The 26,194-nt window shown below is 44.6% G+C and overlaps 1 protein-coding gene across 1 annotated transcript in view; it reads right to left on the bottom strand.

The window, feature by feature from the left end:
- pcca (propionyl-CoA carboxylase subunit alpha) overlaps positions 1-26,194 on the bottom strand; it is a 123,533-nt gene that overhangs the window by 71,308 nt on the left and 26,031 nt on the right. The window contains exons 8-15 of the mRNA XM_036541260.1: positions 19,510-19,641; positions 17,075-17,111; positions 15,558-15,636; positions 11,924-12,026; positions 10,083-10,177; positions 8,392-8,542; positions 1,218-1,361; positions 617-691 (exon numbers count right to left, since the gene is read on the bottom strand). Of these exons, the coding sequence (XP_036397153.1) occupies positions 617-691; positions 1,218-1,361; positions 8,392-8,542; positions 10,083-10,177; positions 11,924-12,026; positions 15,558-15,636; positions 17,075-17,111; positions 19,510-19,641 (816 nt within the window). The remainder of the gene's footprint in view (positions 1-616; positions 692-1,217; positions 1,362-8,391; positions 8,543-10,082; positions 10,178-11,923; positions 12,027-15,557; positions 15,637-17,074; positions 17,112-19,509; positions 19,642-26,194) is intronic.

Raw genomic sequence — 26,194 nt, 5'->3', positions numbered from 1 at the left:
CACCCTTCATGTTCAAAGGACAAGATAAGAGAAACTTAGGAAAGGATGTTATCCATTCTGGGTGCTCTTAAAATTAGGCTTTTACAGGGGTCTGACTTTTTTTCCCTCTGTGAAAACCATGTTTTAAAACACAAACGAAAAGGAAATTTGAATACAGCAGGGCAACAGAATGCACAGGTTAACATTTGCAGTATAATGTTTGTCATGTCAACATGTTTTTCCAATCTTCTTAAGAGGAATTAAAATTAAATGGGTGGGCAAGTGCAAAAAATGGAATTTTCCCCAATATAACTTACTGTTAATAGCATACAACTAAATGCATTTTCTGTTTGTAAAAAATAGATCATATTCTTTCACATATATTATACTCAACAACCCTTTACACACTAAAACATACACACACAGACCAAATTCAATCAGACTGGTAGAAAATAAAGAGTACTGAAACATAAGGCACATGATACTCCTTGTTTGTATTAAGTCACTGGACAGTTTGAAAAATAAATGAAAAACTAAAGAAAACATGTACTTTTGTCTCTGGGTGAATAGCTGAGTTTGTTCTGCCTAATGACCTGCAGTGTGGGAAAAAGGGGCCAACACCTAACTCGAAACTTACACCGGTGAGATTGCCTGGCTCCTGGTACTGGGACAGGCGACCGATGGAAGGCAGGCCAAAGGATTTGTAGGGATCCTGAGAGGAAGTTGAAACAAGAGGAAACATTAAGTTTTAAATAAAACACAGGAAACGAGGTTAACTGCCTCTCCTCGGAGTTAAAGCCATTGGCAGGGCTATTTTTTGCCCAATTATCCTTGGTTAACAGGATTAATTACTCTGACTTCTTGTCTTTTCTTCCCCTCCAAGCAAACGGCCAATAAATCTACTGCCACACTACAAGGGACTTGGAAGGGTACCCTAATTAGCATAACAAGTTACTAAATTATTACCGCCTTAAATTGCTTACACAGAAAACAGCATATGAGGCATGCAGGATGTCGTCTGCAATTTAGGGGGGCTATTTAATGAAACAAAAATTTTGGTAGATGTTAAACATAAGTGAAGCCATGGAGGGGAGGGGCCACAAGACAAAGTGACGACATGCTTCCTGCTATTTTGTCCCTGACAGCTTCATCCCCCCCCCCGCCCACCCCCACAGCTCCGCCCACAAATGGGCAGGTTGAACGCAGAGGCCAGCACTGCCACGGCTTGTTTTCTTCACCTCAGCGTAAACTCTGCTCTCGATGGCCCAGCCGTTGATGGGGATGTCAGCCTGTGTGTGTTGGAGTGTGTAACCCTTGGCAATTCGGATCATCTGCTGGACTAAATCCAGGCCGGTAATGCATTCGGTGATGGGGTGCTCCACCTGCAAGGGTTAAGAAGGCTGTCAGTCATCTGGGTGACAAACATGCTAAAGACATAACCCTTAGCACAGGCAACTGTCCTGTTTCTCTACCTGACCAGTTCCTCTTTTTTGTCTTTCTCTGCGGTGTTTGGCAGCCTCCATCTTCAGTGGCCAGGCCAGCAAACACATGCACCTATTATTGTATTATTTATTACCATTACCATTATTAAAACTAACATATTTTTAATTATGTCCAAGTTTTATACATACATGTTTTTGTGTGCGTGTGTGACAGAGAGAGAGATAGTGCAAATAAACATCCTCATTATGAAAAACATAATACAAAAATGAAAAGTCCTCATTAACCATCATAAAGCCCTACTGTAATTACATCACAGACAAAGAAAAACATGGAGTCACTAATCAAAAGCGTTAAACAGTGACAGAGAAAGAGGACTGAAGGGAGATACTATATCCCAACAATGAAAACTGAAATGCACACGGCTCCAAAACGGTAGCCCAGTGCTGACAACGATTGGGCCCCCTCTGTAAGATGTAACCGTACACAGTCTGGGAGCAAAGAAGGCCATTTCCACCCAATCTATCGCCTCGTCCGCCTGCTTTCACTAACCTGTACTGACAAGTAACCAGATTAGTGTAATCTTCCATCAGCGCAGAGGAGCAGAAAGGAGCAGATGGACCCCTCCGCTTTTTTTCCCCCCTCAGACTTATCTGCGGAGTGCTTAACATGCAGAATAGCCAGTGCCGGACCGCTGCAATCAACGTACTATCAGCAAATTGCCGCCAACAGCTTTGCATGACGCTGTTCAGGGAATACCCTGCTCTGTCTTCGCTTGCAGTTCGGCGCCGGTCTCTTGTCACAAATAAGCACCTCATAACCGAGGAAAAATTGCCAACGCTTAATTAACACCCTGTTCTCGGAGAGGGCTTTAAGATGCAATAATTAAGGAACGTCGACAATTTTAAAAGTGTGCACAGTGAAACAAATAAATGCCCTAATTATATCAGCAGAACCTGAAGGTGAAATATGGCTGCAAAACAGTAGCTGTAACACCAAAATAAAGAAATAAACAATAGCTGTCCCAAAAAAAGGAATGTAGACCGGGAAATTTGATTCAGATTTCTAACACTTTCCATCTGCTATGGAAAACTGAGCTTGCCTTTTTTTTTATTTTACAGTTTCTCAGGTAAATATCACCAACTTTGCTAGAACTGAACAGATGGGCTTGCTAATTAGCTCAGCTCATGTTGAAAGTTTGTTTATAAAGAGAGAATGGGTTCCGAGACATCTTGACACATTTTATTAACATATCATAGCCCTAAAGTAAATCCTCACTATACCCACAGGGTTTTTTGCTTTTAAGCCACACACAAACACACACATATACACACACACCCGCAAATGCTCATGCACACACACACACGCATTCACACACACACACACAGAAACAAACAAACAAAAAAATAAATAAATAATATCCTTGCTAAGAGAAACACACCCCGTACATATGCTCATGAATATGCACGATTATTGTGGGGGCTTTTTTCCTGTCACATATATCCATTACATTTCCAGGGCACAAATACAGCCCCTGCTAAAGCGCTGGCATTCCTCTCCTGAAAGCTCCCGTATAAAGTGATCCTGGTTGCTCTGACAGCTATCGTTGCTGTCTGGGAGGACAAATTGACAGGATGATGTCACTAACAGGGGGGAAACATTATGCTCCCAAAAGACCCAGAGGTATACTCTGCTATGGGGGAGGGGCTGGGGGTGGGAGACAGGCTGGCAGAGGGCTCTGTCATATCCATGTCATACAGGACACCTGCCGAGATTTCCTTCAAACCAAGAGCGAGATCGGAGCGCTGGCCTAGGCGCAGCAGTCACCTGATCTGCTAAAATGCAAATCTAAAAGAACCCGTGGGAGGGGGGGCAAGGCGACCCTGAGCCCAAATAAGCCCAGCCCCGGTTCTGCGTGTAAAACCGATTACAAATGTGCACAACGGTATTAAGCGCTGTGTAATGTTATTGCAGTTCTGATCTCCGGCTACATTCAAACCATAAATGCTATTTTAATCCGTGTAAGTCCAAATGCCTCCTTTAACACTGTTAGTGCAGTATAGCATTACACCCAAGTCCGTTTTTGCGATGGCTATAAAAACGTTGCTGTCCTTCGACAGTCAGCAGGACTGTCTACATGCACAGGGGACATATGTGGCTGTCGGTGTGGGTGACATGATCCTCTAATACCAACACAACGGTCATACAGAGAAACAGATCACACCAATACTTCATAGACAGTCCAGGAGGGAATGTTCAACAACAGTGCTACACGTGACCTCATTACATGACAGTTATAGCTCCCTCCTTCAGACATACTGGCAGCCCTTTATGAGCAGTCTCCTGGTTCCAGGATCTCCGGGGTGTGTCGCAATGTTCACCGCCAAGCCCCTCCGGGCATGACCTACTGACATGCCTCCTCTTTGTAGCAGTGTGCAGCAGTGTTGACTGACTACCAACCGTTTCAGCCCATGGAGCTCGAAAGCACTCTGCAGTGCTCAGAATGCTTCACGGTGCTTCACAGTGGTCCAAACTGCCTCACAGTGCTCCAAAATGCTCCACTGTGCAGTGCTCCAAAGCACTCAAAAGCTCTCTAAAGTTTTCTGAGGTCCACATTCACAGCCATTTACAGGGCAAGAAAAAAGGCCTACCAAAGCTGTTTGCTGGAAAGACAGAACACTGGGAGCATCTGAGGGGTGAGAGGTGAGTTGCGCTTCACCCAAAGTGAGGTGGAGTCTTAAAAATCAGGGGAGTCCCAGAGCGACCCCAGACAAACAGACAGCGTCCATGTGAAAAATTCCTCTTTGAAAGGGATTGATGCAATATTTCGAGAGTTTGATGTCCCTAATAGGTTAAAGAAGATTACTTCAATTTGCTTGCAGAAGAATCTCACAGTTCTGTGATTAAATCGCATTTTTGCAGACTTGGGCCTGAGTGGGGATGTTACAATTTGAATACCAGTTAATTGTGAATCTCTGAAAACTGCAACTGAAACAAGTGAAAGTTTTTGACACATAGCAAGAAAGACAGACAGAGGTTTTATCTCCCCAACAGAATGCACAGACCGCTGATGTCAATCGCCCTATCAGAAAAAACGTCCACACAATCAAGCTCATTGACAGGAGCAATTCTCTATTGTCAAAACACCAGTGCAAGAAAAAAGGGAAATCATCACATCAAAACTGACACATGCCTGTCAAAAGTCAAAAACAGGACATCCTGAACAGTACTAATTAGACTCTAGAAACCGCCATCTCCTCGGCTGTGATCCACACAGCAGGCATGCACAGCCAATAACCGTTACCATAGGTAAGGCTTGAATATAAAGAACTGAAAAAGCACACTCTGAAAGACAATTCAAAGTATTTCAGAATAAACCAGTTAGTCACCTCCATCAAAGTTCTAGGTTCAACATTTTTCACAGAAGATTTTTATGTGGAAATTAATGTCATGTGTCACACAGACACACTCTATGTTAAAAAGTAATGAAATATCCTGAAAAAGTGAAATATTGATATTTTCCCACAAAACCAGCCAATGAAATGCCCCAATGTCGATTTTCTTACAGTGAAACACTAAAGCAATTAGCTGAGCAGATTGATGACAACGGATATTCTCACCAGAAAAAGATTCTAATCTTGACATATAACAGAAATAACAGCAGGGGGTGGCAAGTTCATGTTGACACAATAGACAGGGAGAGCCCAGGAGGAATCTAGCAAAGTTCTCTGCCATGCAACTTAGAGGAAGATAAAACTATGATGAATATATATAGATTTTTTGATTCCCTGCAAAAGACAGCAAAACCAAAAAAAGGTTTCAATTTAAAAAGGCCATTTAAAAGAAAATGCCTCACATACTAAAGCCCATTAGTTTGGGCAGGAAACATTTAAACACTGTTTTTTTTTTTCCCCTCGATTGATTTCCTGCTAGTTCTGTCATACAAAAAGTCCAATTACTTTAAAAAGAGTAACCAATCCACTGCTTTGCAACTTCCCTTTAATAAGTCTTCTAACGAGGCATTTAGGGGCTTTGATCCACATAGCTGCCCCTGAACTCAGACTTTTACTGTCCGCTGACTTTGTTACTTTGTTTTTTTTCTTAAATGGCAGAAACTGCCACACCGCCTTGCGCCTCGATAAACAATTTTTTTTCTTCCTGTTTGAATAACACTGACGAAGGGGGCAGAGGTAACGAGCATGTGCTTTGTTTGACGTCTGTCAGTAAAGTGTTAAAAATCGCACGGCTTTGGCACCATTGACTCAATCAGGGCAATTAAAGAACGTGATTCTAATTATCACTTGTAGTCGTCCCCTTTAGCGGCAGCAGAAATGAGTGGGAATTCTGCGTGATTAGCGGCTGCATTTTCCTGTGTATGGAGGCACACCCCACTGAGGCACAACCGCATTTTCCACAGCTCCGCCCACACAGCCACTGACATATCGCACTGACATGGAAACACAGCGGCGTGCTCTCCAAGAGGAAAGTATTTGTAAAAAGTTCCTTTCTCAGCACTTTTTTCCCCCTTCAGTGGAACTTTAATTAGTGAACAGGTTCTTAAGAGGTAAGCAATGGGCCTTGTATTACAAAGAGGGAAAAAAATAATCCATTTTAACACCCTGGGAAATATGGCAAGAAAAGGTGGCATACTTTAATCCTGGTTAACCTTAAACGGTTTCTGTTGGGGCTTGGACTTTGAATGATCAAACTGTTCTGTTTTATGCCTAGAACAAAAAGAAATCATTGTGTGCTGGCTACATAACTGACAAATGACTGTGTACAACTGTACAAAATAATTGCGCATATGACATGATTGCATGCCACTGCACAACTGTACAAAATGATTGCATGCTAACTGCATGACTGTCTGAAGTGACTGCATGCCACTCTGACAGTACAGAACGATCATGTGCTGACTGCACAACTGTAAAGAACGACTGCATGCTGACTGCATGACCGTACGAGACGACTGTATAAATAGAAAACATTTGTCATGACAACGTACATCGATCATGTCACTCCGCCATCACTGCTACTCTCATGGGTTACTGCAGCACTTTGGCACAACAGCAGTCAGGGATGCACTTTTCCAGGTACTACAGTTAAAGAAGTTACCAAAGATGTGGAAAAACAGCATTGCTATTTTGTCCTGGAACCCGTCGGGGGGGGAAAAAAAAAAACAAAAAAAAAAACTGTGTAACGAGCCTATTTACGTCCCACAAAGGGAATGTTGTAAGAGGATTTACAAACTGTCACGCAATTCTCAACAATATTCGCTTATCGGATGTATTTGAGCGTCTGGGCTGTAATACTGATTTCCAGCCCCGCTCAGCGAAAAACCCAACCCAGCCAAACGGGAGTGTGCTGCCACATGCCCCATCTGCGCAGGAAGACTGGGAGCTGGGGAGCAGGCCCACAGGGCCTGCAGGCATGGCCCTCGTCCAGATTTTACACTGCCTAAGTGAGTACCGCGGGGATGCAGGGTGGGGGTAATGGGGTGGGGGGGTGGCGCGATTATACCGCTCCCCTTCCATGGGAGAGTTAACACGAAAAACGAATATCGTTCCCTCTCATTTTGACTCTGTGTGTGTGTGTTTGTACATATATCTATAGCTGACAGCAGATCACAAAGTTCCGCACACAGGGGGTCCTCCCCACGGCCCCCTAACACCAAACACACTGAGCAAGAGAAGCCTGATAACTAAAAGCGCTGATCCCCCACATAGTACAGGCCGCTCCGAAAGGTCACTCACAACAGCCAATAAATGCTTCCCATCCAGCTGGACTCCTAATACTTTAAACCCCCCCCCCCCTCTTGAGTTGGGGCCTAACCTGTCTTTCGTATAAAGCACCGCACCTTTCTGTGAAATCGGCAGCTCTTGTAGATCCAGCCAATGGGAGAGGGGGCTATGCGTTATCAGTTCCCTTCAGGCAATGGCACTTTGAGCTCCGTGCACCGACTGCCCGGGCCACTGGGCTGTCGCTGTGCACCACACCTCTCGCCATTCACATCTGGCTTACCTTCATGCTTCGGTTTGACTGGCTTTTCTGCTTTTTTTGTGCCATTAAAAGATCTGAAAGAATGAGATTGCTCTCTTAAATGGAACACTGTAATTAAAGCCACGGATGAAGAAGCTGCTCAGACAGGGCTTTTTTTCTGGCAAATTTGATTCCCTGTCCCCGCGCAGGAAAATACAGAAAAAAGGTCAACAATTTAAGGGGATTTACCGATTTAACAGTTCAGGTCAGCCTTCACTATGCAGTGTAATAAGTACTGCAATGAGAAACGCTAGTTAGGAGTGCATAAACACTTTGCTCAGTCTAATTCATACACACGTGCACACACATGAACACATAAATGAAGCAGCAGTAGGTACATCAGAGGGTCTGAAGACTCATGTAAATCCAAAAGGCTCTAAACACACATGCAGGATGTTGGCACTTCCTCAATAGGTCACTTTAACCTGTGGATCAGCAATTAGGTTTTGTTTTTCCAAGCAAATCGGACCATTTTCAAAATCAGCAAAAGGGAATCACTTTACAACCATGTCAGAGTTGGAGTTTTGGGTCCAAACCTTGGACTGGGCCTGGCCAGCATCCTGGAGTGGGGGGGGGGGGTTGTATTACAAATGCGTGTTAATAATCTCTACAAGGAAAACATTCCTCAGAATGTGCGAAGCCCTCTCCGTCTTGATTTAAGATATTTAAAAGTAAATAAACAAAAAGTGAGAGAAACAGAGAGAGAATGAGAGAAAGGACAGACTGCTGTTCGACAAATATTTGGAGAAGCCGTGGTGTTTTCACTGCTGACGTCCACATAAATTTCTCCAGCGTGGCCGGCACGGCCCAGCATGCGTCCTGGCCCTGAGGAAAGAGCCAGTGCCAAGTGGGGGGAGAGAACCGGAGCTCCGAGGCCGGCCGGACCTCTGGCAAACCGAGCCACAAGTCGCCGAGCGCTAGGCGCTCACGTACCTGCAGGCGAGTGTTCATCTCCAGGAAGTAGAAGTTCTTCTTGGAGTCCACAAGGAATTCCACGGTGCCGGCAGAGGAGTACTGTACGGCCTTGGCCAGTGCCACCGCCTGCTCCCCCATCGCCCGCCGAGTCTCAGGGTCAAGGAACGTGCTGCAAGGAGGAACACTGAGGTTAACACACACACACACACACACACACATATATAAACACACACAGTCGCGGACTGGCTCTGAGCATCCGCTGGGCTTTCCTCTAAGTAGGGACTATGTAACATCACCAAACTACAGCCTCATTTGCAAAGCTGTAAAGGCACGGCATGAACTCGGCTGCAAAACCTCAGCAATTACCACAACCACTGGAGGACACCACATTCAACTCCTCACCTCAGAGAAAAGACCAGAACAAATTACGAGAGCAGCCACACTTTATTCACAGCATTTCACATCCATATGCTGGGTCAACTGCTGCACCTGACTGTGTCCTCACAACACATCTTATTTATCAAGCCAGTGATAGGAGGACAGGCATCCAACTATGAACATGCCAAGTGAAACACTTCTGGAGAGCAGTGGTCAAGTGAGGAAAGATTATCCTGCTTTTGTCAGGAGCCACCCGAACACATACGGCCGGATGGGGTCAGCCAAGTGACACAAAGAGACATGTGTCAGACCCCCAGCCCTGCAGAAGCCGGATCATATCTAGTCATATGGCCCTGGCACAGAGCAGTAGCGTGGCACAGTCCATGGATGCTGAACACAGAGTTGTGAAAACAACCACGACTGCAGCAGTACAGGCGCTAGGTCCAGCTCTGGTCCAGGGGTTCTGTTTTAAGCTCTGCCTGTACAGCATTTCTCAGTGGAACTGGTCATTATGTCTAAAAGAAGCCATTAGAACCCCCAGAGGGTTGCTTACAGTAATGGCAACAACCGGGGTAAATGATGATGATGTAATTAGTGGATGCTGGGAAGCCAGGCTCTGGTGCCAGGAATGGGGGCACGACCCATGTCGTGTAACACCCCCCGGAGCCACTTCGGAGGCTCCCGGTGGTTTTTAGGGTCTGCAGAGACAGAACAGAGGTGGTCAGGCGTGTGAGGCTCTGGCTCCCCTCTCAGACAGGGGGAATGGACAATAGCCACTATAACGGGCTGCTCTTCCACGCCAGCGCACACGTGGCAGTCTCCTCTGTATGGAGCAGGTGCAGCTCACACTGAAGGCATTCTGGGCTTTCGAGGGGGGTGTTCTGTTGTTCCAGGCCTCCCAGATGAGCGAGCACACCACCAGTGAATCCTGCTCTTTTGAGCAGAGCCAGGTGAAAGCAGTGCATGAATGGGCCAGCTACACTGCGTGCCCTGCTTTAATTGGCCACCTTTTTTCGGCACAGTAGCTGCGCTTGTATGGACAGGGTGGTGGTTAGGGACTGGCCTTGAAACCCCAGGTCTACCAGATCAAACCCTGGACAGCACATTGTTGTTGTATCCTTGAACAAAGCAATTCAACTTCACGGCTTTATGATTGTCTCATACATTGCACATCAACGTGGTAAAGATGCCTGCTAATTGAAAGTAATGATTGTTAAAAAATAAATTATGGCCGATTATTATTGCATCAAAGACATAGATAAATACAGTGCCATCATAACAAGCTGTGTATCTGAAGGGTAAGGGGTGGATGCAGGTGGAAACGGTCCTACCTTGGTGCTTCCTCCACCACCTTCTGGTTCCTCCTTTGGATAGAGCACTCCCTCTCATTTAGCCACAGGGCATTGCCATGCTTGTCTGCAAGAACCTTGACAGACACCAAAGACAGACACCAAAAACGCACTCAGGCATTGGAGGAAAGAGAGGTTTAATCCTCTCAGCTGGAGGTTGAGGATGTAGGTGTGCTTGGGCCAGTGTGCAATCACGATAAGTCCACTTTCAAAATAACTGAGAGGGAAGAAAAACTGGAACAGAACTGGGCGAGTAACTGGAAGACTGGAAAAAAATGCAATTAAACACTGACCACAGGGATTACCAGTGGCTATCGATACACACAGCAGGTGCACCACTGGCAATCATAGGCCCAGATATGACAACCAGCTGAGAGAAGGGTGTTTCATTTCAGGACTGATATTTCAGGGCACTTACTGCGGTTTGTATATATACACACTTATATACATACACACATATATACATGAATGAGAACGACACAGAACAGCATATCACAAAATGTTTTTAACATACCCAAAAATACATGTATCTAACAGTTCAAGGATTTGACTTTTATGCACAAAGACTTCTGCATGTGATGTGGCAGCAGGGAGGATGTGAGAGAGGAGACAGAACTGTGGACAAGGTGAGACCCTCCAGAAGCAGGACAGAACCTCAGTCTTACTGTGCCAATGCCCTCCTTTCGAACCCATCCGCCACCAACCAAGGCGCGCCACGCTGGTCCACCTCCACTTGTCATCCCAGGGTCATTCTGTCTACCTGCTGCGTCACCACAGCGACAAACGTCTCTCTTTCCACCCCACCCCCCATTTCCTCCCTTAGCTGGGATCCCTGCACCTTGAAGCTTGACTCATTCATTAATAATGAATACTGTGCCCCAGGCCTCATTTCTGATGTAAAAGCCAGTGTTTTTTTTAACGTGGTTTGCGGTGACGGACTCCAGTGGACCTCTCGTACCCAGAGAGAGGTGGCCGAACCAAGGCGGCACCACTTACTGACAGAGCGTGATCCTTGGCAGCACAGGCCACATTTACATAGGTAAAATATGCATGGTTAAGGTTGGCTAAATCTGACACCGGCGCAAATAAATGGATTTTTATTCCAGTTGTCCCTGGCTACCAGGCACCCTGCAGGATGAGTGCTCCTTTTAAAGGGGAAACAGGGAGGGCAGAGCGGAACTACTTTCAGTGACTCACCGCATTGATGAGCGGTAAACAGAGCTTTAGTATTTACCTTGCGCGGCCACGGACTTACGAGCTCTTCCAGAACATGAAAGACTGCAAAGCCCTGTCGAGGTGGTCTGGCTGCTTCAGCACTCTCTGTGCCATGGTAATCAATGGGGGTTTGATCGTAAGCACATCCCTGCGTGAGTCAATGGGTACCCTTTTATCCAAAAAGAGGGGGGGAGAAACAGACAGCCCTGTGGCAGAGTGTTGCCTCCTTCATCATCATCATCATCATCTTCTTTGCCATCACGGTTCCACACATGCCTTGTGACCCACAAGACCAACTACAACATTGAAACGCGGGCTTGACGATTCAGACAGACCTGTGACAATGTCTGTTTAGTGAGGCAGGCTTCAGGCTTCACTAATCTCCCTGCAACGATCTGAAGATAAATTATTAATATCGAGACAGGATTTAGCGGCTTTCAGTTAATGCCCTCTAATGAAGTCAGCTGTCTGTGAGTCAATACGCATACTCGCGCCACTGAGAATAACAAATAAAGACCTCCTAATGGGGGGAGAACATCAGCCGGCTTTTACATTTGTTTGTGACTCGTTGACGATCCGCGCCGTTTGGGGCGTGCAAAGGGACTCACCTGTATTTCGATGTGGCGAGGGTTATCGATGAACTTCTCGATGAGAAGACGGTCGTCTCCGAAGCTGGAGGCCGCCTCCTGAGAGGAGAAGCGGAACCCTTCCCTGGAACAGATAATAAAAGTAACAGCTGCTAATGAGCCCCGTTTCTGACACATCACATGATGTCTGCTGGGTGTGGTAACATCACAGAGGTTCTGTTAGAATTATTTTTAAAAATCCCACATTTCAATTCTAGAAGCTTTTAGATACAGCAATGATTGGCTAACATTGACGACACATGGGGAAAAATTTCTGATTCCGGACTGAAGTTCTAGTTAGAGTGTTTAATACAGTAATCGCATACAGTATACGGCTTTGATCTTGACATCTAAAATATTAATGGAAAACACATAAGATGGCAACGAGTATGATTGCCTGTAGGGGGTCTGCGCACTGCTTGTCTTAGTCCTTGAGCATTACACGAGAAACATATCAAAGTCGTCATTTTATTTGCTTCCTCAAGCAGTTAGAGAGCATGTTCAAAATCCTCACATATCAGGAGAACGGAGGTGTAGCTCGAATAAAAAGGTATACCTTGTACAAGAAAGCAGTGATGAGCGTAAATCTATAATGCAGGGAAAGGAGAAACATCCTGAAAGACACCGCACGGCTCAAACGCGTTCTGTTCCACTTGGTTCCACACAGATTGGATTGGAGAATTTTAACACACTGACTGGGCTAATTAAAAATCCACACCCTGCATTCCTCGCACAAAGATCAATATGCTTCATTAATTAATCCATACATCACAACAGCAAACAACACGATCTATAATTAAAAGACTGTTTTCAACCAAAATCACGTCAAAAAAAATTCCAATATAAAGAGTAGTATTAATACTAATCTTTATTTGCAAATTGACTCACAATGTCAACATTATGATATAGTGTGGAAGGCAGCCCCCCAACCATCCAATTTATATTACACATAAATAAACCAGCTACCTAAAGTATTTTTTGCAAATCATTTACTTTGCAGAAAACATGGACTTTAAAGTCTACCTTTCCCTGAGGAAACCCTAAGAAGGTCAAGTATATCTGACATGGAAAAACCTATCTTTAAAGGGCACAGAGGGCTGTTTTCTGAAATCTGAAATTCTTTACAGTCAATGTACATCTAATAGAAGCTTGAACTGTATTTAATAAAGATCATTAAATATTTGCAAACTTTTTAGCTGTATAAACCAAAGAACCACCAAGCCAATGGTCCTAAAGGTCCATCTGAAAATGCCCAGAAGGTTCCAATACCCTACATCCTCTGTGTTCCAAGTTCTGTGTTCTCATATAACCACCTTAACTGTCTTTTTGAAAAAAGTAAAGACACCTAGTTTGGCAGTAGCACATGTTGCTTAATTGAACAGACTTGAAAGGACCTAACATGGGAATATCATTAGCTCACCCATTTCTAACACTCTGCCCTCTGGAATACGTTCACACATCAGTCACTAAGAATAAATAGAAATGCTAATGCAGATCCTAGCTCTCAGAGAAGTGCTAATTTGTAAATGTGCCTATATAGGAATTATTCATTTCCAAATCCCTGTTTGCCTGAAATATTACTCACGACAATACCAGAGCAAAATTTACCTATCGATTTCTATAGCTCCTGTGTGGAAACCTGAGTCTAAAATCTAAAATTACCTGAGAATTCAAACTAGAACTTAAACTATTTACTCACTCTTGCGCATTACTGATTGTGACAGTTTGCTATGAGGCTCAGCATTTGATTTTGTTACTGTATTTGTAATAAGTGGGAGTTTAGCAACAAAATCATCGAGAACATTCCAGAATGAACACCTTTCCTTCTAACAATACAAAATGCCAAATTTCAGCAAGGTTAATATTTGCAACACATTGTCCTCTATTTGGGTAAAACCAGTCAATGCAACAGCCATCAGACAAACCTGGCCAATCAAGCAGCAGTAGGAAAGTCTCTCGGTGCAGGGATAGCATTGAAAATACCGCTGACTACAATGGAATCTCCTCTTAGAGGACTGGGCCTTCATTTGTAGCTATCCCAGGATGGCCAAAGGCAGACCAGGCCGCTGAAAAGGCAGCTTTCCAAAGGCCATCTAAGCCAGTCCAGCAGAGGGACCGAGACGGTGACGCAAGAAGCCAATGTCTCCAGGACAAGGGAGCCTTCAGCTGTGACTCTGTCTCCTCACTGCCCCCCACCACCAGAAATACCACCACCACCCAGACACTGCTCCCCGTAATTAGCTGGTCCAGTCCCCTGTTTGTTTTGACATGGCAGAAAAGAGGGGAACTTGACCGTGTCTGACCGCGGGGCTTTTTCAATGGACCGCTGCGCTAGAACAGATAAACTCCCTCCTCTGCCGATTCTTCTCCCTGTTCTTTCTGACCCCTCCGTGTTTGGGAAGTTTCTTGTGAAAAATCCAATTAGGTTTATTTGAAACAACCACAGTGTGAGGGCTCTATCCATTCAGACCAGAGATAACTAACCTAATTAAGACTAGCCTCCTCTCATAAGCCCTTTTGAATTTGCAAATTAAAAATGTAGCCCAAGATTAGATGGGATTGGATTAGATAGTGAAATGCAAATAAGGGAGTGCTTTATCTTCAAATGGCACTAAATCGTTTTCAGCTCCTTCCCCACCCAGCCTTCACACCGCACGCCTTGGAGACGCCTTAACGACAGCAAAGGGGAAAGAGAAAGAAGGGGGGTGGACGAGGCAAACAGGACCATTTGGGGGAAGCTGGCTCTGTGTTAACACTGGCAAACAGGACCATTTGGGGGAGCTGGCTCTGTGTTAACACTGGCAAACAGGAGCGAATGGCATTGTGGTGATTTTCACGGACATGTGAAACGATGTTGGCTGTTTGGTCTAATGGCACCTCCTCCAGCCAAGTAACAAGTAAACACAAACATCCGGGACCACCCCGCCTGCCTGAATCCACCTACCCCCCCCCCCCAAGCCCAAAAAGACCCTTTGAAGACCTGTATCACATTAAAGCCTGCTCAGTCAGCAGTATTCACTGCCAGGCCAGCCCGTCCCGGCAGAAGGGCCCTCTCAGAGCACCTGGGCCTGGTCAGGGAGGCGAGACCAGTTCACAGAGGATTGGTGCACACCAGACATCTGAATGGAGCTCCACCCTCAAAAGACCAGTGACCTGCCTCTATGAGCCTGCCCTCACGAACACCCACTGCTGCCACTGATCAGCACACAGTCAGGCCTCCGTCAAGGAGTTCGACACCACGTTGCTCACTCATTGCTCATCATTTGTTCTATATAAGCACTGCGATCATTCAATTCAACTCCCTCTTGGAGAGAATGGGAAAAATCAGAACTGACCCATTTAAAGTATCAAGTAATCCACCAGTCATGCAAGTGAGCTTGATTGAAAACAAAATGAGGGAAATTAAACACACCATGAGGAGATGCTGTTTTTTAAGAGAGATGTTGAAATAATATGGGAACAATGTACTGCTTGCTTCCAGTCTTGCAGTGAAGGAGAAGAGGTAATCGACTGAATAAGGTCCTAAGTGCTACATTGAGGTTACGTTCTCGCTCTGCTCGGCTGGTGATGCCCGGCGTCTCTTCCAGGGGGTGGAGATTTTCGGTCCAAACCTCACCTGGTTTCTTCATCATTCCAGGCGATCCTCATGCCTTTCCCCCCGCCCCCCGCCGAGGCCTTGATCATGACGGGGTAGCCTATCAGTGGGGAACAATTAGACGCAGGTTCAGACTTTGATCACTCGGTCATGTGAGCGTGACAGCTGACCATATGTCCAATATGATACGGGAGACAATAACCAAATCCTAAAAAAACATGCTTTCTCCACAAAAGGGAGGGAGAAAGAGAGAGAGACAGACAAGAGCGAAGGCAAGAGAAGGGCGACAGCAGCTTGCGCATTTTAATTGGAATGTATGAAATTTGCCGTTGCTGCGCAAACATATTTCAGCATTTAGGTGGCTGTGTCCGTTTCTGTTGGCTGGAATGCGTAACACAGAAGAAGCCTGACTCATTAGGCCTCACCCTCGTCAATGCATTAGTTGTTTTGTTTTCTGAGCAGCCCAGATCAGACAGTCATATGTAGGCGGTGTGTTTCTGAAAGTCTAATAGTCAAAAAATGATGAGAACAATTAACAGTTTTAGGAAAAACGGAACAAAAACATCTTTTGAATCTCGAAAGGGGAAAGCCTATGATTCGAGCCAGTGTGACTCATATGTGAGCTTTACCGAAAGAGGAAAATGAGCTGTTACAACACAAACAGATAAGGCACTCTCTGTGTGATGTATTCAGACAGGCCCCCTCCACAAGGCAAAGCTGGAGTCAATTCTATGAATTCAGTGGCAATTAAATTCCTCAGAAAGACCAACCCCTTCAATTTGTTCCAAAACAATTGTATTCTCACCAGTTCCTATCCAATTCCAGTACTTACCAAACTGCAACGTTAGCTAAATTCCAATGAACACAACTAAGCAATTTGTGAAACGGCTACAGTAAACCACAATTTCAAAATGTTTTTCATTTTGTATGTCTATGGCCAATTAACCCATTGTAGCATTTTTTCTTAGTCATTTTTAAAGCGTGTATTGGTGGTCACATTAGCTAACATTTGGCTTCAATGGGATAACATTGCTCTGTTCAAGCCATTATATTTTAGCACTAGCCGTAATATTCATTTACTTCACAGACACTATCACGCAAGACAATTCACACAACTTACATCTTACATGTTCTCTAATTACATCAACTCAGCACACATACAATATTTTAGACAAGGGTACAACAAGAGTGTCCTGCTTACTTCAACCTGCTGGTGACAAGCCTAGCAGTACTCTCTGATACTCGTCATAATGTACACTTGTATCCAGCAACAGGGGCATCAAAAGTTTTCAATCAACACTGCACTAATTAGTAGGTACACAGTACGTGAGAGCTTGTGGAAGTCAGTGAACCTGGTGATTGCGCCTCCTTCACTATGTCAAATTTAGGCCCGTTCCAGTTCCAAAAGCAATTCCTCAGTGTCCACTCCACTGCATGGAGATTGGAACTGGCCACATCAACTGGACCCGCCCCTGCTCTTTGCCTCTATCATGTTGGGTGTTTACTGCGTCTGTGGAGCCCAAAAGCCAGAGACTTACCAATTTCCCCAGCAATCCTGACCGCTTCATCAGCATCCTGGAGCAGGAAACAAGAGGCAGCGTTAATCCCGGCAGCCCTTGTAAGAGCGCTGTCCTGGGGGCAGCTGCATGGAGCTCCACTGTCTTCCTCCATCCATTTACTGCCACTTTTACAGCCCCCCTGACCCTTCTCATTTGGGGCAACGTCAAATTAATACCATCAGGGGCAGAGCCACTTCTGAGTCATTACACTTTAACAACGGCCCTCAAAACGGAGGCAAAGAGCTGAATGAGGAGACGGGCAATAAGATTTGGAACGATCAGCAACAAAATGTTTTAGTTGTTGCGTGGGACTGAAATGGCAGGTTTGTCTGATGAAGAGGTTTATTTACGGTATGGCAGACACTAGTATCGCCTCTCTTTGGCTCACAGAAGAGGCAGCCACCAGTCCCTATGAAAGATTTCCTCCAACAGTTGCCAAAAGCTGTCAGCAGGGGGAGCACCTCCACTATCGTTCTCGCTGCTAATCTCCTTCCTTTATACACAGTTGATGGGGGTGGGGGGGATTGGACCAGTCATCATTTTATTTCAGTGGGTAATACGGGAGGAAATTTCTGTATGTGTAACTAGACTTTTTCAGTTGTGTATTCTAGTGGGGCAAATAAAGTTTCTTTTCAGATCTGGAAAACTCACTAGTTTATAATAAAAAATACCTTATAATACAAGCCTTGCACCTTCAAACTACATAACTGTATTTCCTGAACAACACATGATCTTTATCAAGACCTGAATACAGTATGCAAATGTATTTCACAAAGTACATTAATGATTCACTGCGTATGAATGTTAATAACAATGTACCTGTGTGCAAATACCAAGATGCAAAAGCTTTTTACAATAAAGATGGAATTATTCTGCCTATTTTGGATGACAAACCATTCAAAATTCATTACCAAAGTACAAGGTATTGTTTAATCAGTTTAAGGGATATAGTCATGCAAGTTAAAAACAAAAGCAAACTAAATGAAGGTCTACAGGCACGTGGACAAGGGAAGGACTCCAACCTGCCACCTGGAAACTATGTTCCAAAGCTACAGGGGCTTGACTTCCAAACATTAAAATGAAATGTGATAGGCTTTAAAGCAGTCAGGACAAGTCCCCATGAGGGTCTCCCCAGCTCAGGGGATTCCTTTTCTTTTTCACAGTCTTTTTACTACCTGACTCTTATTCAGGAATCACGCGCCAAGCAAAAAGTGGAAAACCTTTTTCTCTTTTCGAGGTGAAAAAAAAACTAAAATCATAAAAAGGCGAAAAGGACAAAATGACAAACTACAAAGGCGAACTAGCCAAAAAAAAGAAATGTTTCCTTTCATTCACTTGCCTGTTGCGCATACTGGCATGTGTTAAACTCAAAGTACTCCAGAACGCGTCACCAGTGCTGTGCGTGTGCATTTCGGATTGAAGCAGCCGCATCTGCTAATGAGATTTTTACTGTGAAAACCTGGAAGGTGAATGGGACTGGGTACTGCTGAAGTTTACCAGTTCACCTTTTGTGCGCCTGAGAGAGATCATATCTCTACTCCAATCAGCCCTTTCAGGGCCGCTGTCTTCTGCTTGCTCTCACAGATGTAAATTTGGGGCAGGCGTAATTCAGGAATGCCTGTGTTTCCACACTTTGGGCCATCCATGCCATGCCTTTGTTCTCGTCTGTGACAGTTATGCGAGAGCACTTGTCTTTAATAGCCACTCGGTCAGGAAGTGTTAAACCTGCCAAATGCTGACAATTAGAGTCTCTGAAACAAAATGCATGAGGAGTGATGGCTGATAAAGACCTGCTATTAAAGACAAGAAGGAAACTCTTTTTTTTCCTCCTTTGCAAATCATACAGCATTTAAAGGAAAACTGGGAGCACAAGCTGAATGGGCCACTTCACTTCTCGATTGCTCACCTATTTGTCCCTGAACCTCTACTCCACAGATTTCTCTAATAGGGATAAAGGACATAAAAAGCCTGCTGCCTTTTGCACAGCCTCTGGTCATCTTAGCAAATGAAAGGCATGTCTTTCCTAAGGTAAACATGTTAACACCTACTTATTATAATACTTATTATTGTGCTTTACAGCAAAGCGGTCATGTCCATTTTCAGCAATCACATAAATTAAACCAGTTTCATATACAGTGTTAAAAGAAAATAAACAAATATTCTCAGACCATTTCATGTAAAGCACAGCAGATTTACACAGAGTTTTTAATTTTTTCAGTAAATTATTACATAATGTCAGGACAGATGCTATTTCTCTCTCTCTCTCTCTCACACACACACACACACACACACACACACACACACACACACACATACACACTCTTCATCTTCTCACTACTGTGTGACTGACATGAGTCATTTACAATGGGTAATGCAGGATGAGCGCTCCATGGCGGTCGAGAGGATGGCCTCACCTTGACCACCCCATCAAAGCCAGGGATGGTGTTGACCTTGGCTTGCTTGGCGATTAATTTGCTCTCAATCTTGTCTCCCATGGCTTGGATGGCGTGCGTGTCGGGTCCGATGAAGGTGACACCCTCTCCGGCCTGCAGAGACAACAAAGGCTTTAACTTTACAACTCGAGCATATTACATGACATTCGAGCACAGACACTTCAGAGATAGAGAAAAACTGCAGTAATTCAAAGGCTTCACTTTTACTTTGACTTAAGCTTATTCGACAGCCCTTGAGCACTGACATTTGTGAGGGGGGAAAAAAAGTCATTTTAGAAGGATCCACTTCCCCTTATAACACCTAACTTCTTGTTTAAAAAAAATGGGTGTTTGTGTGCAATTGTATCTGCTCTGTTGTAACGAGGGCGACTTGTTACTGCTGTGTGCTTGTGACTTGATACAGCTGTACCCACCCCCCGACACCACCAATAAATTTGTTGCGTGGCTGCCTCGGTCAGGAAGTCAAATGAGCAGATTATTTGAACTTGGTAAAAGGGTTAAATGAGCAGATTACTGACCAGTAATCTCTCCTAATAAGACCCTCTGACTGAGTTCAAGATGCCGTACAATGTGTATTCATTGAGACTAGCGTCTCTCTTAGGCAGAACATGAATTGCCTGTGGGCAATGAACACAGATATAGAGTGAAAGTGTTTGGCTAGAAAGATGGGCCACTTTTGCTCTTTACTGTTGCATTACATGAGCAGAAGGAATATTACTTCCTGTTTACTGTAGTTTGGCCTATGGTCTGCATTAAGAGGGCTAAATTATTTCTTTTAGCTTGGCGATTCTCCCACTGACATTTACTATGACATTATTAAAGAGAATGAGCTAAACTTCTAATGATGGACAACAGTTGTCCCAAAGATTTTGTAGAAAGTCTCAAATAACGTGACCTGTAAGTAAATATTTCAGGTGAACTGTCAATTTACTGATTTTTACCAAAGATCTTTTGGAATATTCCTAAACCAGACTCTCTGATATTAAATACAAAGGATTATTTAAGCCATACTGGGATATTTCTCAAACTGAAACTGAGAAAACAGTTGTTCAAAATTGTAAATTTGTACACCTGTTACACAGCATAAGTTGATCAATGCCACTGAGGCTTATTATACAAGTTTTAAAGCTGAGACAAATGTATATCACAACCTCAGGATATGAGTGGATATTATTACAATCTCCATGTTTGCCCCTTCCCTGTTAGCTACCTCTGAGGTTTTAATATATAGAACATAGCTGCATGGCTCTTACAGCTTTTTAACTGAACATTACGTTGCTGAGAGATTATTCTACATTAGGCATTTGCAGTCCTCATTGTAAGTCTGGCTTTGTGAAACGAGATACTCAAGGCTATTATAGTGAATATTTTTAACTTGCTAGAAACTGAGCCATTGCTCGTGGGCACTCCCAGGATAAATTTTAATCACTCGTAAGTATTGGAAATACTACAACTACTACACTCTTACAACCAGTTAGGATTTCAGAGTGCACGTGATGAACTCCTACAAGGATCACAGTAAACATTTAATGGCTGTTACCAGGAATAAACTAGGACTAAATCTGTACCGTATGTTCAAGGGTTGACTTATCCCTTCTCAGCTCCCTGTTTACAGCAAACATGAAGGTGTTCTGGGGTCTTGCTGGGTACTTTCCTGGTGTAAGCCACCTAAACAACAGACCTGTGTCTGCATGAATGCGAGAATGTGTGTGGAATACCCATCCGTACATGAGTCCTCGTATGCAAAATGAAATATGTTGTACCCCCACCCCAGTGGACGCATACATGCACTCATATGCACGCATACACACGCACACACATATGCATGCACATGGACTACCACCCACTTCACCTATTCCTCCTACAGCATTCATGGCTGAGTCCTTAACATAATAAAAGAGACCTGTGAAAGAGAACTAATCCAGGCAGATCTTTTCTGCTTTCTTGCACATTCCTCCAGGCAAGGCAGCACACACAACAATTCATTTGCATCCCTAAACTGTACAAACTGTGAATAAGCCTTTTTAGTTGCAAATGTAATTACATCCCCATTTCCAGAGGAGAACACAAGGTTAAACGGCCCACTTGGATTCAAGGTAAGTCATCTCACTTCATCCTACCATTTGGATTACAAAAGCGCCCAGAGATGCAGATAAGGCCTCACAGCATTGGATAGGCAGGGGAAATGGAAGTGGTCTGTGACTGCTGATTAAACACAGATAAAGGGGCAGCACGGTAGTGCCCTCCACAAAAACTACCCCCAAAACGAACCAGAGGCACTATAGTGACCCGGGAGGCGTCTGGGGTTTTGTATTCCAAGCAGCAGTTACATAGTGCAGTAAGGAGAAACGCGGGAATCATCAAAACAAGTTACTCGGCCTCCTGAGCAATGGATCACAACATGGCTCTGGCCACCTATCAATCCTGCAGTGCACCTCTCAGAGGCCCTTCACGCATGCCACTCGAATTGTAGCTGATGGCCTAACATGTCACTTAGAGTAGGTGTGAAAAGTAGGTGCGACAGAGGTATGAGAAACTCATTTGTGTCAACATTGGTTAAACGCTAGTCTTCTACTATTCTTAAGATTAGTGACATACTTCCCATATTGAATTACAATCCCCAATATGCCAGCTGGCTTTTTGCTGAAAAATTGGGCTGCCCAAATTCCAAAACAAAGGAATTGCAACCAGATTATGTTTGTGTGCACTCTTTTTTGAGCGTGGGCCAGCTCGATGTTGCTACGTTCTGTCACAGCTGAAACTGAAAAGGTAGCATATTTGCTGATTGGATCGGAGTAATGTTTTCCATGGAGATCTGAACACATCCTTGAAAAAAGGCAGTCGATTGGGTGACATTCAGCAACACCCTGATGTCAGTGATCACCAGGATGGAATCTGAAATCACATGGCGCTGAAGACAGTTTTTGGAAAAGGACCACGTGTGAGTGACTTACCTCCACATTATATCTGTAATGAGACCTAACAAACTGTCATTAAAAAAGAAAAGGCAAAAAAAGGTAGCTTTATTAAATTCCCCTACCGCAAAAACACAAGCACAGCTTGTTTATAACCAGCCTGTGCAGGCCAAGCATATGGCCGCAATTAAAATGAGCCTTTATAAGAGCGAGTTTAAGCCATTAAACCACACACACCATTTCCGCTTAATCATGTCACTTCAGGAGTTATAATTGGCTTCTTCCCCACCACGTTCCGCAGCACCAGTACCCCACACTACGCGCCGGGTTCCTTTCATCTCCACAGAATTACATCAGCACGGATGTGTAGTACAGAGGCCGCAACAGTAGTTGGGTTAACAACGCTCCCAATAATTAGCGAGCAATAACCACTCGCAAACCGGCATCCAGCTACATCCCCACTTAATCCTACAGCTACATTTTAACTCCATTGGTGAAGGTTTGCGGGCCAAAGTTTATTGAAAGATTACAATGTGTGTGGTGGTTATGCAGATGAGAATTAGGTAATCCTCACGAGCGGCACAGATGATTACTCCTCCATTTTTCATGCGAGCGCGGGCGTTCAGCGCTTCACAGCGCTCGCAAGAATACATTTAAGATCAAAGGCCTGTTCCTCGAAACCATCTGATCAGACAACATCATCTTCTGCTCAGCCGCATTTGTATTCTTGCGGCATGCCAGAAAGAACCGCTCTGTTCGAGGAACAATTTCCAGCGCTGAAAAGACATCAGCGCAAACGCCGGTGCAGAAACGGAGGGGAAAGGCATCACTTTGCGCTTAAGACATTGGCCACGAATTGATTTCTGCTTTGCTGCTACGTGTCTTGTTGGACAGATCTCATCTGTATATTTGATAGCTACATATTCCTTTGTGTCTCATTTATGTGAGGCCTGAATACCACTTCATCCGGTCACTCAGCGTTTCGGGTCCTAATCCACTTCTAATTGGAGTTTCTCAGTGACTGCTCTCCAGTGACCTATGAGAGCTGAGAGATCACGCTGATTTTGGGGAGGGGGGGGGGGGTGGAATCATGTGACCCATTTCACTACCACCACTGAGCCTGAAAAAAAGCACACAAAGGTAAACTTATCGAGGGTTCCATTTCCATGGCAACACAGAACAGTTTTGATGATGATCCCTCCGCTGTTGACGAGGTTCACGTATCGAGGCACATGCTGCCATTCCGTGCCTTGTTACTATGGGGTATGTACTACTGGCATTGCCTTCAGATGAAGCACAGATGGCTATCATATGGCTATTTTCTTTCTAAACGAAAGCTGAATTCTATATTTTTTGGAACCCTTGCAAACAGAAAAAAATAAGTAGAAGATTTGGAGAAATCATCTTCCATGTATTATGAATTTAAAATAATACAATCCATGACGTAAAATCTAACATGTATCAAGTGAACAGTGGATTATACAGATGACCTCTTGTACTGTTGCCCCAAAGAAAGAAACAGACACCCCAGTTGTAGTGGCATGATGTTAAAATGCAGGGGGAAAATGCGGGCAAAAAACAGTACTATTAACAGTTCCTCGCAACTGACTTAATCCTATCACAGTTGGATATTTGTTTTCTTATTTAAAATTTAATTACTTCTGAATTACTAAATTACTAAAATTACTCACGACTTCTGAATATTGCATGACTGAATAAAAAAGGGTCTTCTCATTTTGGGGAAAACAACATGCTCATTAAGTTGCTAATTTTCCCAGCAGGAATACGAAATCTTGTGCAAAATATACCCCATTTACCCAAACTTTCTTAAAATAAATTCTATTTGAATCGTGTCCCAGTATGCATGGCACTTCACAGTAGCGGGTGCTTGAAAGTCCGCCCCCTCCCAGCACGTGCCCCAAATTGCTGGTGAGTCCGCGCAGGCGATGGGAGGGCCCCGTCTCGGGCAGGACACGCCGCTGTAAGACACGCGCCTGCAGACACCGTTGACCCCCGTGCCACTGTCACCCCACCCAGCGCCGCCCTCCCCAAATCCCCCCGGCACTGAAGGACAATGCAGACAGGTGACCATAAACAATTAATCAACGCCGTGACACCTCTCCATCTGCCTGGGTCTGGCGCAGGGAGGGGAGCTGTCAGTCAGGCGGCCCGGCCGGCCCTCTGCCCCCCACACAGGAAAACTCTACCTCTCAGGCTCAGAAACACACTGACAATTACAAGCAGATGTTGTGTCTTATGAGTTCTTGCTGTTAAAGCTGACATCTTATTTACGTCTGTATGCACAAACGTCATAGGTAGTTTTTTTTTTTGTTTGGTTTTTTTTTTTTTGCTTAGTTCAAAGCTGTCACTCTAAGTGACAATCATACTGACTGCATACGCCACATATCCCAGGAGACACACTATGGGGCATGTAGTGGCGATTTATTGAGAAATGAAATGCATAAAAGATTTTTGGTGTGTGAGCACAACGTTACACATTCAACAGTTTTCAAGGTGCCAGAAAACCTACTAACCAATGGAGGACCAGCAGCTGAGACATTACAACATTCTGGATCTAGCTCAAGGGAGCCACAGAGGTGCTATGTTGATTTAAGACAGTGGTACGACGTACACACTTTCATGTTGAAATCCCCATGTTAAGGGAATTTACTGGCCTTAAATCAGTACACGAATGCTAAATCTCTTTGTGGCTATTCCCCTCCCAATCCGTCTGACATGAACAGTCACAGGGCCCAAATGGGAGAAATCAGACTGAGTGCAGCAATCCAATCTATGGTTTTTGTGACATATATTCCACATCAGTGATCCTTTCAATCTCTTTTGTTGTGTGAGACAGAAGGGAAATAGTTTTCCATTACAAATGTCACACACTGATAATTGCCGTTGGCTGAATAAACATCTGTCCCCAAAGCCAACGCACTCTAAGAGCTAGGAACATAAACGCGTGACATTTTAATAAGAATAACCCTGACTAACGTGTGTGATGAGGTGATGAGGGGGAAGAGGGGACGAGTGTCATGCCCACTGGTGGCCTTTTGTCACAGAGGACAGGGATGATATGAAGCTGAGAGATGTTGAGGGTGGTGGTCTGGCCCCTCCAGGAGGGGCTGAGATCATCTGCGACTCCAGCCATCCATTCATCCATCACTGAAGATTGACAAGGGTCCCTGCTCTACAGAGCTGTAGGCATACACACAGAGAAGCACATGCACACAAATACACACAAACACCCCCACAACCATGCACAGAAACATACTTACACATGCTCACATCACTCTCACACACAAACACACACACACACAGCTGTCTCACTTGAAAGCAATCACACATCACATCACTCACATTGTTCACATCACTCCCGTACACACGCATGCAAACACACACATGCGCCAACCCACGCGCGCGCACACACACACCCGCACGCCACTGCTCCTGAAAGCACACGGTGTTCCTGTACACGGCCCCTGGTGAAAGCCTTAAAAATAAAGCTGGAAGGAGCCGGTGGGAGTCAGGCGAGCGGGGGGACGAGGAAAGATCCCGGGAGCAAATATTCACAGGGATCCTAATAACAATAATCAGATCCCCAGGTGCCACAAAGCCCATCACTGCCTTTGTTTCTCCAGGACTCATTGCATGATAATCAGAGCCAGGCTGGCAGTGGGGAGGGGAGGGGAGGGGAGGGGAGAGGAGAGGAGGGGGGGTGCAAAGGA

The sequence above is a fragment of the Megalops cyprinoides genome, chromosome 11 (assembly GCF_013368585.1).
Source record: "Megalops cyprinoides isolate fMegCyp1 chromosome 11, fMegCyp1.pri, whole genome shotgun sequence".
NCBI classification, from domain to species: Eukaryota; Metazoa; Chordata; class Actinopteri; order Elopiformes; family Megalopidae; genus Megalops; species Megalops cyprinoides.
This window is presented reverse-complemented; position numbering and strand designations above follow the sequence as displayed.